Source organism: Molothrus ater, chromosome 2 (assembly GCF_012460135.2).
Source record: "Molothrus ater isolate BHLD 08-10-18 breed brown headed cowbird chromosome 2, BPBGC_Mater_1.1, whole genome shotgun sequence".
NCBI classification, from domain to species: Eukaryota; Metazoa; Chordata; class Aves; order Passeriformes; family Icteridae; genus Molothrus; species Molothrus ater.
Window position 1 is genome coordinate 73,722,490 of NC_050479.2, and position 14,019 is coordinate 73,736,508.

The window sequence follows — 14,019 nt, forward strand, 5'->3', positions numbered from 1 at the left end:
TGATCTTACCTCTCCATCTTCAGTAAAAACTATTTTTGTGTTAACTTTAAATTTCTTCTTTAAGATTTTTTTGGCTTCTTGGGTCTTAGTTGCTTTTTTCTTCATCTTTAATTTTGACGTGGTCTGCATAAAAGACAGTAAGGTTTCTTATGAGTTTTTTACTAGTCATAGAGTATACACTTCAAACTTCCTTAAAAGCAATTAGATGTATGAAAGTTTAATTCCTAAAATATGAGTAAGAATCATTTCCAGTAAAAATCAGCCCACAAACATTTTCATAAAAGCACTTTAAGCAGGATGCATCAACAGAAATTCATTTACTCTAATAAAAATTTAGCATAATTTTAATCCTGCCAGCGCCAGGACACCTGGCTCATTCAAATCTCACTAACCTTTTAAAGACAAGGACACCAGATTCACCAGCTTATGCTGTTAGCAAGCCTCATCAGACAAGAAATACAGTATAACTGACTTGAAGCCAGTAACTACAACTGATCAGAGACCAATTTCATCTCACTTGTCATCACATTGTCCCAGGCACCACAGTAAACCAGTCTGAAATATGTGTGTGTCAATGAATGCCACAAGTGGCCATGCAAGAATACTGCTACTTCATAACTTTTGTCTCTTGCAGAACATCCAGAAGGTGTTTAGAATTAAATACCATTTAAATATCATAAAAGTTACTAGCATCATAAAAGAAAGTAGGGGGGGAAAGTGATGAAGACTCCAGAGCAACTAATGAATGAATCCACAGAAACAGTGAAATCCACAGATGGCCTATCTATGTTTCCCCAAGGCACTCATCTAGTGGCAACATCAAGGAACTAAAGAATGTGGAGATTCACCACCCCCAACTCTTCTTCCCAGAAATCTCCTTTCAAGAAAAAAGGCTGAATGTGTTCTAACATCTACCAGGGCACAATACACAGAGGACATTTTAAGCAGTAACTGACATTACAAAACTATTTTATAGCAAAAATATTCGGAAGGAATGTGTGGAGACTCCTTAGGACAAGGCCCACAACTCATTCATCATCCCATTAAGACTGCAATCTCTCCACTACTCAGAAGAAAAGTGCCTGAAAAACAGTCACTAAACTGTCTCAACTTCTAATAAATAACAGAAAGCAGTCAAAGCAACAAGAAAGAAAAAGAAAAAACTGAACTTTTTCTCACTTTCATTTTTTATTTTGGTCATTTTAATCCGTTTCCAGTTCTATACAAAATCTACTATATAAAGAAGCAAAAAAAACATTAACTCAGAAAGTCACTGTCATTATGGTCAGCACACTAATGCACTGAAATATGAACTATAAAAGAGAAAAATTACAGTCCTTCTAACAGGAAAAATGGCTTGTGACAGCTACTGCCTGTGATATCAAATAATGACCATATCTATTATAGAAAATAGTAACAGTAGCAGCACTTTTGTCCTCAGCATTGTCAAATGATTTTTGCTGCACTGTGCAGCTACCACAGGTTAGGTACATCTGTAACAGCTAGGAAAGCTGTGTTCATTACTGCTGCTTACCCTACAAACAAATTGTTTCAGAAGCTGCATTAGCACAAAACCCTCACCTCAGAATACAAACTACTTAGTAGAACAACAGGAGCTGTCCAGAGAAATAATTTAAAGAGAGATGTAATTCAAGGTGGTGGGACAATACTATTCACTACTGCAGCACTTTCTTTCAGCAGCTGCTTTTGGCTTTCTTTTTTTAATAAATAATCCTTTCTTTCTGCACTGCCAGTATTATTGGTACCAGCAAAATATGCTACTATAAAAAAATTACTGTAAGATTGAAATTGGTACAGCAGTATTTTGCAAAATTGTATTTAACTGTGAATTTCAGCTGTTTACATTTCTTAAAAAGGGTTTTCCCAGCTAAGGAGCACAAATACCCAATGAGCTGTCTTTACATGCACAACTAGGCAACATTTCCAGTTGTACCTTGTTCCCCCCTCCTTCCTCTGAGTTTGATATAGTCAAGTTGCATGGGAAAAATGGGATAGTTCAAAATTTCCAAACAAATAGGAGGAACAAGTGGAGGAGAAGAAAAAAATGGGAAGCTAAATTCCCTCACTATAGACTCAGAAAGCATAGTGTAGGATCAGTGGGTGAATCTGGCAGATTTATAATACTCCTTGTGTAGCATTACACAAAGGGATCAAAATTTTTGAAAACTTACAGAAAAACAGTATGAGTATAAAACACTACACAGTCTTTAGATGATTAAACTGTGGTTTTTTATTAGGACACTGCATTGGGTTTGCATGGCCAGCTTTTGGTACCAGGGAGGCTGCAAGGGTGGCTTCTGTGAGAAGCTGCCAGAAGCTTTCCCCATGTCCAGCAGGGTCAATGCTAGCTGGCTCCAAGATGAATGTGCTGCCAGCCAAGGGCCCATCAGAAATGATGGTAAATCCTCTGTGATAACATATTCAAGTAGAGTAAAAAAAGTAATGGCACAGATGTAACTGCAGCCAGAGGAGAGCGCAGTGAGAACTCATGAGAGGAACGGCCCTGCAGACACCAAGGGCAGGGCAGGGCAGAAGGAGGGGCAGGAGGTGCTCCAGGCACTGAGCTGAGATTCCTCTGCAGCCCATGGCACAGATCACAGGGGGGCAGCTGTGCCCCTGCAGCCCCTAGAGGACCATGGGATGCAGAATCCACCTGGAGCCCATGGAAGAGATCCACACCAGAGCAGGGGGATGCCTGACAGAGGGCTGTGACCCCATGGGAGGCCCGCGCTGGAACAGGCTCCTGGCAGGGACCTGCAGACCCGTGGAGAGAGGAGCCCATGCTGGAGCAGGTTTCCTGGTAGGACTTGTGACCCATGCTGGAGCAGCCTGCCCTTGAAGCACTGACCCACACTGCAGCAGTTCGCAGAGAACTGTTGCCCATGGGATGGATTCACATTGGAGAACTGTCTCCCATGAGAGGGACCCCACACAGGAGCAAGGGAAGGATTCCTTACCCTAAGCAGTGGCAGGAACACTATGTGATGAACTGACCACAATCCCCATTCCCTGTCTCTCTGTGCCACTGGGAAGGAGGAGGTAGAGCTGAGAAGGAGGGGTACAGGGAAGTTGTTTTAAAGGTCTGATGTAACTACTTATTATCCTGCTCTGATTTTGTTAACAATAACTTTAATTAACATCTCTAATTTAAGTCTGTTTTGCCTGTGATGACATTTGTTGGGCGATCTCTCCTGGTCCTAATCTCAACCCACGTACTGTTCATTATATCTTCTCTTCCCTGTCCAGCTGTAGAAGGGCATGATAGAGAGGTTTTGGTGGGTGCAGGCATCCAGTCAGGGTCCACCACTACACTGGTAGTTTAGCTTTCTGAGCACACTACAAAGTTGGTGGCCATCAAGGCTCCTTCAGCTTCAGAGACACTCCCCTGACTGACTCATAGTTTAAGACCAGATGGGCTCAGATATCAAAATATTTTCATCACAGATGCAGGCACAATTTTCCAAACTACATGACTTTAGTATTCAGCAGTAGAAGAAGGGACCTTTGGTGTGTTAGGGCAGTGGTTTCTGACATAACTTCCCTGTTCCAAGGGGGAGAATACATAGTCCAGGGTAAGAGTCAGGCTGATCAGCCACGGAGTGTATACAGTCCTGGGCAACTGTGGGACCCCATACATGCTGCTTTGATTCCCTTCTGGGGATTTCTTTCACATTCTTCTGGAGTCCCTACATAATCCTAAAGTGTCCCTCTTCTGTCACTTAATCCTCTCCCTCCATGTGTCTCCAGCAGCATTTTTCAGAGGATCTATTCCCCACACTCTAAGAGCCTCTTGCCCTACTTCCTGCTGCTTTATATTGAACATACCTCTGGCCAGATGTTTCTCCAAGTGGCTTAAGTCTTGATGCAGGATGGGTTGTTTAAATCCATCTGACCTCATGGCCTACTCAATGATCCATGACACCCTGTGACCCTCTCACCCAAATTTCTAATGCCACTGCCTGTCTTTGCTTTGACCTCACATTTGAAATACAAATTTCCCATCGAGCAGGAGTCTGATTGCTCTATTTTAAACGTGCAACTGGATATGCGACCTCAGGCTTTCCTAATCTTCAGTGCTAACCCTTGGTTCCCTGTGTTTTCACGCCACCCTGCTTACTCATTTCCCATTTTCATCTTTTGTACTAGGAGATACTTGAGCACGGACAAGCGGCAGGCTGACATTCTGTAGGGCTTCATCTCTTTTCTTCACTAAGAGTTCACCACAGCAGCAGGCACCACCAACTGCTGCAGGTTGCCAAAAGATCCCTGTCAGCTGTTAACCTGAAGTTCTGTAGAGAATACAAAGATAGCAGGAGTCCTGACTCCTCTCTGCCCAGTGAACACTGGAACTGGGGTCACAGGCTGTGCAGGCAGAAGCATGATCACATCAGCAGATACAAGTGAACAGAGGGCTTCTGCTGACAACTAGACCCTGCTTCTAGTGCCAGAGCAAGCCATGGGCCTGGGCATATTAAAGTGACCTGAGAGGGCACAGCTGTTGTCCGCACTGATCAGCTCATTGCAGGTCCTGCTCAACTATTTACCTCAGTACATCCCTTTCTAAAGCTGAATTATTCCATCAGATAGGCCATTGATCCAAAAACAGCATGGGTGATCTGGGCTCAGGTTTTCATGTTGCTGTTAAGATACCGAAAGAATTCTGCATTTGAACTCAAGTTGCAAACAGCAGTTTAAGCACCAGCTGGTGCACACACCCCTCTCAGTCAATGAGAAGAGGCTACCTGCTGCTCACCAGCAGGGACATTTTGCCCTATGCCCAATACAACTGGCCTTCAATCTCATCTTTTCTTCTATAAAGATGTGGCAACAGTTAAATTTATCAAACAAAAACCAGGGCAATAATTAGCCTCTTTAAAATGATATATAATACTTAAACATTATAAATTAAGAGTCACTCAAGTTTATAAAAAACCCATAAAATGTAGGATCAGCTGCAAAATTGGGGGATTTTCTACTGTTACTAATCTAAAGCCAAAATTTCTTTTTCCTTTTGTACATGCCAGATGGTTTGCTGGATTATTTAATGAGTAACAATAAAACCTAGCTCTTACAGGCACAGAAAATTCAAACATTTTGATACAGAATCAGTAACAATACAGCTAATATAGAAGTTCTTTTCTCTTTTTTCCAAAAAGGAGCGGGCTTTTGATTTCTGGCTAAAAACATCTGATATTCTTAAGCTGAATCAACAACAAAAGGTTTTCTAAATGAAGATACTGACAAGTTTAAGAAATAAGATTCACTATTTTTCCAGTTATAGTATTTTCCTGAAGAGACAGGGTACAGAAACACAGGCATCAGTAAATTTTGCTATTGTAGTATTCTTTCTTATTAATGCAATTTTGAAGTGAATAGATAGATTTGAGCATGTAATCCTCAGTAACTCAGGATCTAACAACAGTATCTCACCACAAGCAAGACAAAACACATGTACTTTGACCTTTGGAGTGTTTCTCATCATCAACTTAAAGTTACTTTGTTTCTAACTACAATTTTCTTTTTCATTTCACCTCAACACACCTTTGAAAGCAACACAGAACACTCACTAGAAAATCTGCCTAAAGGCAGGACTACATTATTGTGGCAGGCTAAAATATCAGTAGGAAAGAAAAAAGGTAGAATCAATTCTCCAGTCCCACAAGCTAAAACAAGCATTACTGCATTTCTAGAGGGTTTGTGGCCTTTTCTTCTCCCTCCTGCTTGTATCATACAATTCCTAGGAAGAATGGTGCCATATCTGGAAGTATTTTCCAGTCTCTCCCCAACATTACTTTACTAAGAATTTAACAGCAACTGCCTCTGAGAAATAAAACTCAATGTGGGACTCAATTTCACAGACTTGTTTTGTATTTCTTGAAGAAACAAGAAACAAGAGGAGCAAGTACTATCACATCTGCAGTATCACCAAGTATGTCGGTCCCCCTTGTCGAGCTACTGCATTCAGACTTGGATGTCTATTGTATTTGCAGGGAATGCCCCAACGAAGGCAGGAATGATGCATCTGACTCCATCTTTTCAGAGGGCTGATATATTACTTTATAATACTATATTATATTAAAGAATACTACACTATACTAAAGAAAAGGATATACTATACTACAGAAAGGATACTTACTGAATGCTAAAAAGATAATAATGAAAACATGTGACTCTTCCAGAGTCTCAACACAGCTTGGCCACAATTGGCCAATGAGTCAAAACAACTCACACCAGAATCCAATGAAACAATCACCTGTGGGTAAACAATCTCCAAACACATTCCACATGAGCAAAACACAGGAGAAAAAAATGAGGTAAGAATAGTTTTCCTTTTCTCTGAGGCTTCTCAGCTTCCCAGGAGAAAAATCCTGGGCGAAGGAATCTTTTCAGAGAATGTGAATGCCACAGATGTCATTCCCCACAGAAGGTTTGCAGACTGAAGCTACCAAACCTTAGACAAAGAAAAGCACTGGGCTCCTCTTTGTGCCATGGAAAGCAGAGATGGTTTTCATCCAGTAGGCACCACAGAACTTTGAAAATACTAACTATCCTCCAGTCACTAATCTAAAGCAGCCTCACCATAAAGCCTTACCTCCCAAACCCATAAACTTCCCAAATTCTGACTACAAGGCTTTGATTACCTACGATGGATAAGAGAGGAGTTTAGAGGTGAGAGAAGTTTTCACTTCTCCTGAAAAATATCTAAAATATCACAGAAGCAGCAGTGAGTTACAAACTTCACTCCTCACACATAAATTGCTATGGATGAGACAGAAAACATCAAGAGAAGCAAAACAGTCAGACTCTGAAGTCCTGTCCATTTTACTTCAAGCATCTACAAAATGCTAAACACCAATAGCTTCCTCTTGATAATACAATTTGATTCCTATTGAGTATAGAGGACCAAAGAGGCAAAAATCCTACAATGGGGCATGACCACAAGGGGATGCAAGGGTGCTGCTTTTCTTCATGATCTGTGGTAGCTATGGCTAGGTAGTCTTTATTTTGATTTCCAGTCCACTTCTCTAAACAACAGCTATTTCTGTCCTTCCTAACTTCTGCTGACTGCTCATAAATCTTGGTCCACTTTGCACTGTTGTGAACATCAGAATAAGCCAGAGCCACTGAGAAGGAGCAGGGCAAAGCTGCTTCCACAAAAGAACTCCCTCAATCTTCTCTAGGAAAACAAGCTTCTTTTCTAAGCCTGTGTTGTTGTTCTACTTTTTATGTAATACAAGCGTGGCTAATTGTGGTTTGGTGAAGTATTCTAAGTTTTTACTTTTTAATTAAATGTTAAAATTTAGGAAGCTTAAGTTCACAGACACTATCCAAACAACTTGCACAGCATTGGAAGAAGTCACTGAGGACAGCTTTTATCACAGCAGTTGTGAAAATCTGGAAATAGGTAGACATACTCAAAAGAAAAAACAACACTCCTTAGATGTTGTCTATTTGCTTCTCTATGAACTCTTATAGCATAGTAATCAAGCATGAAGATCAACGTGATCTTCAATTTTTCAAGGGGTGGCTTAAATTAAAAGACTGGACTGATGTGGGTCTTGTTGGTTTGGGGTGTTTTTTCTTCGGGGTGTTAGTATGTGTGTGTGTGTTGCTTTGGCTTTTTTCAGCTAGTATCATGCAAGATCTCAAGCAAGATGCTAAAAATGCAAGAAGCTGAAGTTATTGGTTGGTAATTCTTTACATAATACCACAGTTTGATCAGGGAAATTCTAGACAGCTAAATTACCTAGTACATCTATTAATTATTTCCTTTCTAAATCTAGTGACATAATGTTGATTTTAAAAAGAGACCATTTATTTAGGAGAGAAAAACTTACATCAACAACTGCATATTGCTTTTACAGTAAGAGTTACGAAGGAAAGACTCAGGGTGGTATTCAAAAGAAAAACAGCACTCTTAGCACAAAGAATAGCCTAGACATGAATTATTTCAAAATCACAGCAACAGGAGAAACAAAAGTCATGTAAATAACAAAACATTCTAATAACCACTATTCAGTATTGCTTACTGCATGTCATGACTTAACCTCAGCCAGCAACAAACCACAATGCAGCCACTCACCCATTCCCCCTACATCAGCACGGGGGAGAAAATCAAGATGTATAGAAATGAAAAAGCTCCTGGGTTGAGATAAAGACAATTTAAAAGTTAAAGCAAAGGCTATGCATGCAAGCAAAGCAAACAAAGAATTCATTCACCACCTCCCATGGGCAGGCAGGTGTTCAGCCATGTCCAGGTGAGCAGGGCTCCACCATGCATAATGGTGACTTGGGAAGACGAGCACCATCACTCCAAACGTCCCAACCCCCTCCTTCTTCTTCCCCAGCTTTATATGCTGTCCATGATGCCAGAAGGTCTGGAATGTCCCTTGGATCAGCTGGGGCCAGCTGTCCGAGCTGTGCCCCCTCCCACCTCCTTCTGCACCCTCAGCGTCCTCACTGGCGGGGTGGGGTAAGGAGCAGAAAAGCCTTGGCTTGGTGAAAGCCCTGCTCAGCAGCAATGAAAACATCCCTGTGTTATTGACAATTTCCAGCTCAAATCCAAACCACAGCCCCATACTCAGTATTATGAAGAAAATTAACTCTATCCCAGCCAAAACCAGCACATCACATTACAGATAAAGACCACCAGCAGCTCATCACACTACTGTGTTCCAGTTAAAATTGCCTTTCAGATCAACGAAAGAGACACAGATGAAATAAGCCACAGCAAAGACAGACCTGTACTATGGCAACCACACTCTTACATGATGGCTTTGATGACTGTTAGCACAAGAGACTACATCTGAATCTGAGTTTCATTACAGTTCTGAGTTTAGGTGCAAGGGTTTGGTGAGAATTGATTTCTTATTACACAATATACTACTATTCTCCAAAACAGATTAAATTAAGCCAGGAAAGTTGAAAATAACTAAATTTAAGATTAAATTTTCAGTGTTCAACATAAAATGCAAGAGGTAGGATCAGAAAACCTTGCCACTTGCTAGAACAACTGGAATATTCTGCAATATATTTACATTATGACTTTGGCACTGTGTTTAGACAGCAATTTGCTATAATTTCTTCTATTTTAAAAAGGTGTTTATTTAGGAGATTGTTTTTACTTGTATATAGACTATGACAGCAGAAAAGAAGGAGAAACAGGCACTAGTAAATGGGCCCCTGTCCAGTATTTATCTCTAACCACAGACAAGAGCCAAGCTTAGGTAGAGAAGTCTTTATTAAATAGCTCTCCAGTGATAAATCTTACTCCCATTTCTGATGCCACATAGAAGCATTTCTCTAGAATACTTCTAAAACACAGAGAACAACTAAAATAATCTCCCACTGAATTGTTACACTTTTCCTAGGAATGAATGCATACTCCATGTGATACAGGACTCTTCATTTCAGCAGCTGGTATCCAGACTTAAAAATGGGAATTTTGGCAAAATAGAGATGGAGGATAAAGTTTCTCTAACAAGTAGGTAAAAAGAGAAAATATTAAAAAAAATATGTTAATATTGCAACATTTACTGTAACTGACTGAACTTATTTTGTCAATTATTACTTGAAATCATAAGTACTTATACAATGGTAAAGACAAAACATTTTCAACAAAAAAACTATTCTTTTAGGATATTGGGGATTCCATCAGTAGCTCTGTACTTCCAACTATGAATTTAGATGAGAGAAAGGATTTTTTTCCACACACTCCCATATCTCTGCATTCATTTTAGGAAGTTTATTCTCCTTTAACCATTTCCTCTCATTTCTTTACATGTACTTTAGAAATGCCTGGTTACAGTTCTTAATCCTGAAATATGATTCATACAATTCCTGCATCCTCACAGCAGCATTTAACAGCTACAAAATTTAAACCAAATCATGAAAATGTATTTTTAAGTGAATTTTCATCCCTACATTCATGAGAAAACTTTCATGCTTTCATGTTCTATACTGAATAATAGAATGTTAATGTTTTACCCCGATATAAAATCCCAGAATACCAGAAGGAACCATGAATGAGCAGCATTGCACAATCAATTTTTCACGCTTTTTCCCCCCTCTATCTTACCCTATCCCTCTGCTTTTTTCTTTTTATTTTTATATTACATATTTCCAACTCCTCCACAGAACTGGAAATGCCTTGGTGAAGAGCCAAGCTCCCCCCAACCCACAAAACAAACATTTGATTTACAGACTATAAATTATGTAATTGTAAACACAACTCTATCTGTATATGCCAACAAACATTTTTTTCATTCATCTGCAAAACCACTGCAGCTCATTTTCCAAATCTTTAAGTATAAGACTATTATACAAGAAACACAGGCAAAAGAAAAACCCTCAACATTTATTGTTATACGAGCCAACATGAAAAAATCCACTTCTTGAGAAATTTGTGAGTTTTAAAATAATTAGATAATATCTCTATTTAATGCACTGGAACACAGAACTTTTCAGTATAGCTATTGCATTAGGCTGAAAATCTCTATTATCTGGGAGCATAAGCAGCAACAACATCCCCTTCTAAAGCATTAGCCCTTTAGCAACACATGGCCATCACTTCCCATGCAGCTTATTTAAGTGAGGTTTAATAGAGACCACAGAACCATTCACATATTTCTAGGCAAAAACTAAATTAAGTTATAATCACGTATGCATGACTAAATGAAGATAAAGACATTCCAGAATACTGTAATTCAAAATCAAACACATTAACACAGCTTTGTTAATATTCAGCATCTGGGTTGGTAGAAAAATGTATCTCCAAAGAAACATGTATAAGTCAAGATATTCTAATAACTCAGACTGCCTCAGACTGTAAAAATCAAAGAAGTATACAATAATGATGAATCCCATTAGTAACTGTAGTGCCAGATCAAGGCACAAAATGCCTTCATTCCACTCCTCTCTGCCATGATAAGCTATGCACCCTTACAACAAAATCTTTTGACAAAATCCAAACTGAGCACACCATTTCTCCAGGACCTCTACAGCCAAGAGAAGTAGATACAACATCAACAAAGCAAAACCCATTATTTTGTTGACTGCTATTTACCCTCCAGAGCTTCCATTTTTGCAAGCTAAGAAAAAGCTATCATGAAGATGCTATTTCCGTTACAACTTGGCAAACTAGGACAGCATGATCATGTATTTGATATTGGACAAAATTACAAATTACTTCAAACCTAGGCATCTCCTGTCACTTCTAAAAAAAACCCTCAATCAAACAGAACCACACTCAACCCAAATCCCATACCACACTAAGGTGGAGTTGAGGAGCTGAGAAAATTGCACTTTCTTTGCAACTTTTGTTCTATTATAGATCTCCAACAATGATGATGTTGAGATATTTTAAAGTTTTCAGCAGGTGAAAGATTCTGCTTATTCATCCCCCATCCCCTTTCAGTCTTCCACATGAAAGGGCCACACTCAAAATGGGAGTGAGGGGAGACAAGTAGGAAGGGAAAGGGAAGGCTGCCCTTCCCTTAAAGATGAAAAGAATCCTTAAGTCGTGAGGTGTGCTGAGTACATACATATGTTCTGGACCTCATCGATTTTGAGAGAGGAGCAATTTTCAGCAAAACTAAAAGTCCACACTTAATATCTTACTGCAAGACAGTTAAATTGAAATATTCTGAGAAACATAATCACTGGATGATAGAGCCAGAAGGCAATGCTAAGCTGACATTTAATGAACTGATTAATTTGGGTTTTTTTTAGTTAAATAAAGATCATTGCGTTTAATGTGACTATTTTCTAGGAGTTAGGACATAGTTATTCTAGGGAAAAATAGGAAAAAAAAACTTTTCTGCATAATCATTAAGGCAGCCAAGGCTTAAATAAATGTCAAAACATAGTTAAAATTATGGCTTAAAAATACTCTGTAGAAGAAACTTAGATCAAAAGGTGGGAGGAGAAGACCAAACTTTCCTGCTGTTTTTCTTTAAGGCTGAATATATTTTATTGTGTGTGATAAGCATGACCTTCCTTTCTCCCCAGAAAGCCACAGGCCTGGCCCCAGGAACACAGCAGCAGTCAAGGCTGAAGCTTCTCAAAACATTTTGTTTGCTACATTCTCCTGATCTGTCATCAGAAAGTAAGAAAAACTTTACTTTGCAGAGAAATGTATTATCTCAACTCCCTCTCTCCCTCCTTTTGCACAAGCTAAAACCACAACCTATGCCCATTTAATTGCCACCCACAAAAATATTCTCCACAGGCTCTGACCGCAAATAGCAAAGACTGCAGATGTTTTGAGAAAAAACCCTGAGTTTTGTTTATTTGACCAGTGTGTACTTTTCAGCAGTAATTAGTGTGATAACCACCACTGTCTTTAAGAGAGCTTTATTTCCTCTTCTGATTGACCCACATGGCACATCCTCCTCCCTTTCGCCTTCAGAGGCCTCTGAAGGTGATGCTCCTCTCAGTGCACAGGAGCAGACACAAGAGAAGCCATTCCCCTGCCTCCACCCAGACACAGCACTACTACAGAGAGCAAGAAGATCCAACACTGACTGCTTGGTGGTCTGAGAGGGTTTATCTTTGACACGAGGCTTGGTCGAATTTTGCTCCCAAACAAGGAGAGCAGAGCCCAAGCGCACCAGGGCCCCCTCAGTAACCCCAGAGAAACACACCAGAGAACTGGAGGAAAGGAGATCAGCTGAGGGAGCTGCTCACGGCTGCCAAGAGACCTGAGAAGAACAGAGCTGGTTTCTCTCAACCCAATGTCAATCAAGGAAAATCTGAACCGACAGAAGCTCTTCACAACTAAAGGCAGATGCAGATACCACAATAATAACCAGGAAAGATATTTCACATCTATTATTTCTCTTCTTTAAAAAAGGTTGAGTATTTTGACTTCTTTTTCCATGTATTCAATACAGACTTAAAATGCTGCCACAAGTGGTCCTGCAGTTCTTTTACACAACTCCACAGCTGCCCTTTGCTAGCACTGGTCATTCCCCAAAGAGAAAAGCTGGTGCTCTAAGGATGTAGAACTGGCAGAAAGCTGGCACTACAACTAGAAGGGCAAAGACAACCTGAGCTTCCAGCAAAGATGATAAGAAAACTGTCCACTCATTTGGAAGGAAAAAAAAATAATTTTCCCTCCAATTCAGGCATTAAATGATTAGGTAATCCCCATTAACAGAGTATCTTCTACCAGTTGTGGGGGGTTTTTTTAATGAATCTTTCTTACTGGATGTAACAGTTGATTTAGAAGTGGAAATAGCAACACTTAGAAGAAACAGTGAAGGGCAAGGAAATCGGGCTACGACAGGCCCTCAGACTGAACTCAAAAGGATGCAAAGCAGAAAAGCAATTTTTAGAGGAATGATGGATTACAAAAACAAAATGGAAATTGGAATAAGAAATAATCTACAGCACAAGAATGCCAAAGGCACATTTGCAAAAATAATTTTTCTTGACTCTTTAGACAAAGGCAATATAACAGGAGTAACCAATTTAACTTTCTGTGGAACATTTAAAAGAATTCATTCTAAAAAGTAGTAACTAAAGTTTAAAAAATGGTCAAAGAGAGTTAAGAGAGGTGAAGGATTAGAACTGCTACAGTGACTACAATGATCTGTGTTGGAAGACTAATTATTGGGGAGCTACTGATTCTCCTCGGTCACATCCATGGTTCCTGCTCTGTGTGCACCCTTAGTTTCTCAGGCCAAGTCAAGATCAATTAGTTTATGACATTTGTTCTGAAAGTAGAGCAAACATCTGTCACTAATAATACACAATGTCTTAAAGCTTATGGCAGTCGATTAATTGCACTCTAACACTGAATCTTTCCTCCTGAGCTGCATGTACAACTTTGCTACAAGCTTTTAGGAAAACTTATGTTCTGGTTATCCTATCTGAGCCATAATACTCATATTTTAAAATCCTTGGAAGAAAGTCAAGCTGAAATCAAATTAGTAATTATTTCTAGAGAAACACACTGGGCCTTAGAGATGTTCAGAAATTAACATAATCTACTTG

General features: G+C 39.6%; 1 protein-coding gene across 1 annotated transcript in view; it reads right to left on the minus strand.

Annotated features, from left to right (window-relative positions):
- Positions 1–14,019, minus strand: part of DDX10 (DEAD-box helicase 10) — a 155,605-nt gene that overhangs the window by 57,279 nt on the left and 84,307 nt on the right. Inside the window, exon 14 of the mRNA XM_036388796.2 lies at positions 10–123. Within this exon, the coding sequence (XP_036244689.1) occupies positions 10–123 (114 nt within the window). The remainder of the gene's footprint in view (positions 1–9; positions 124–14,019) is intronic.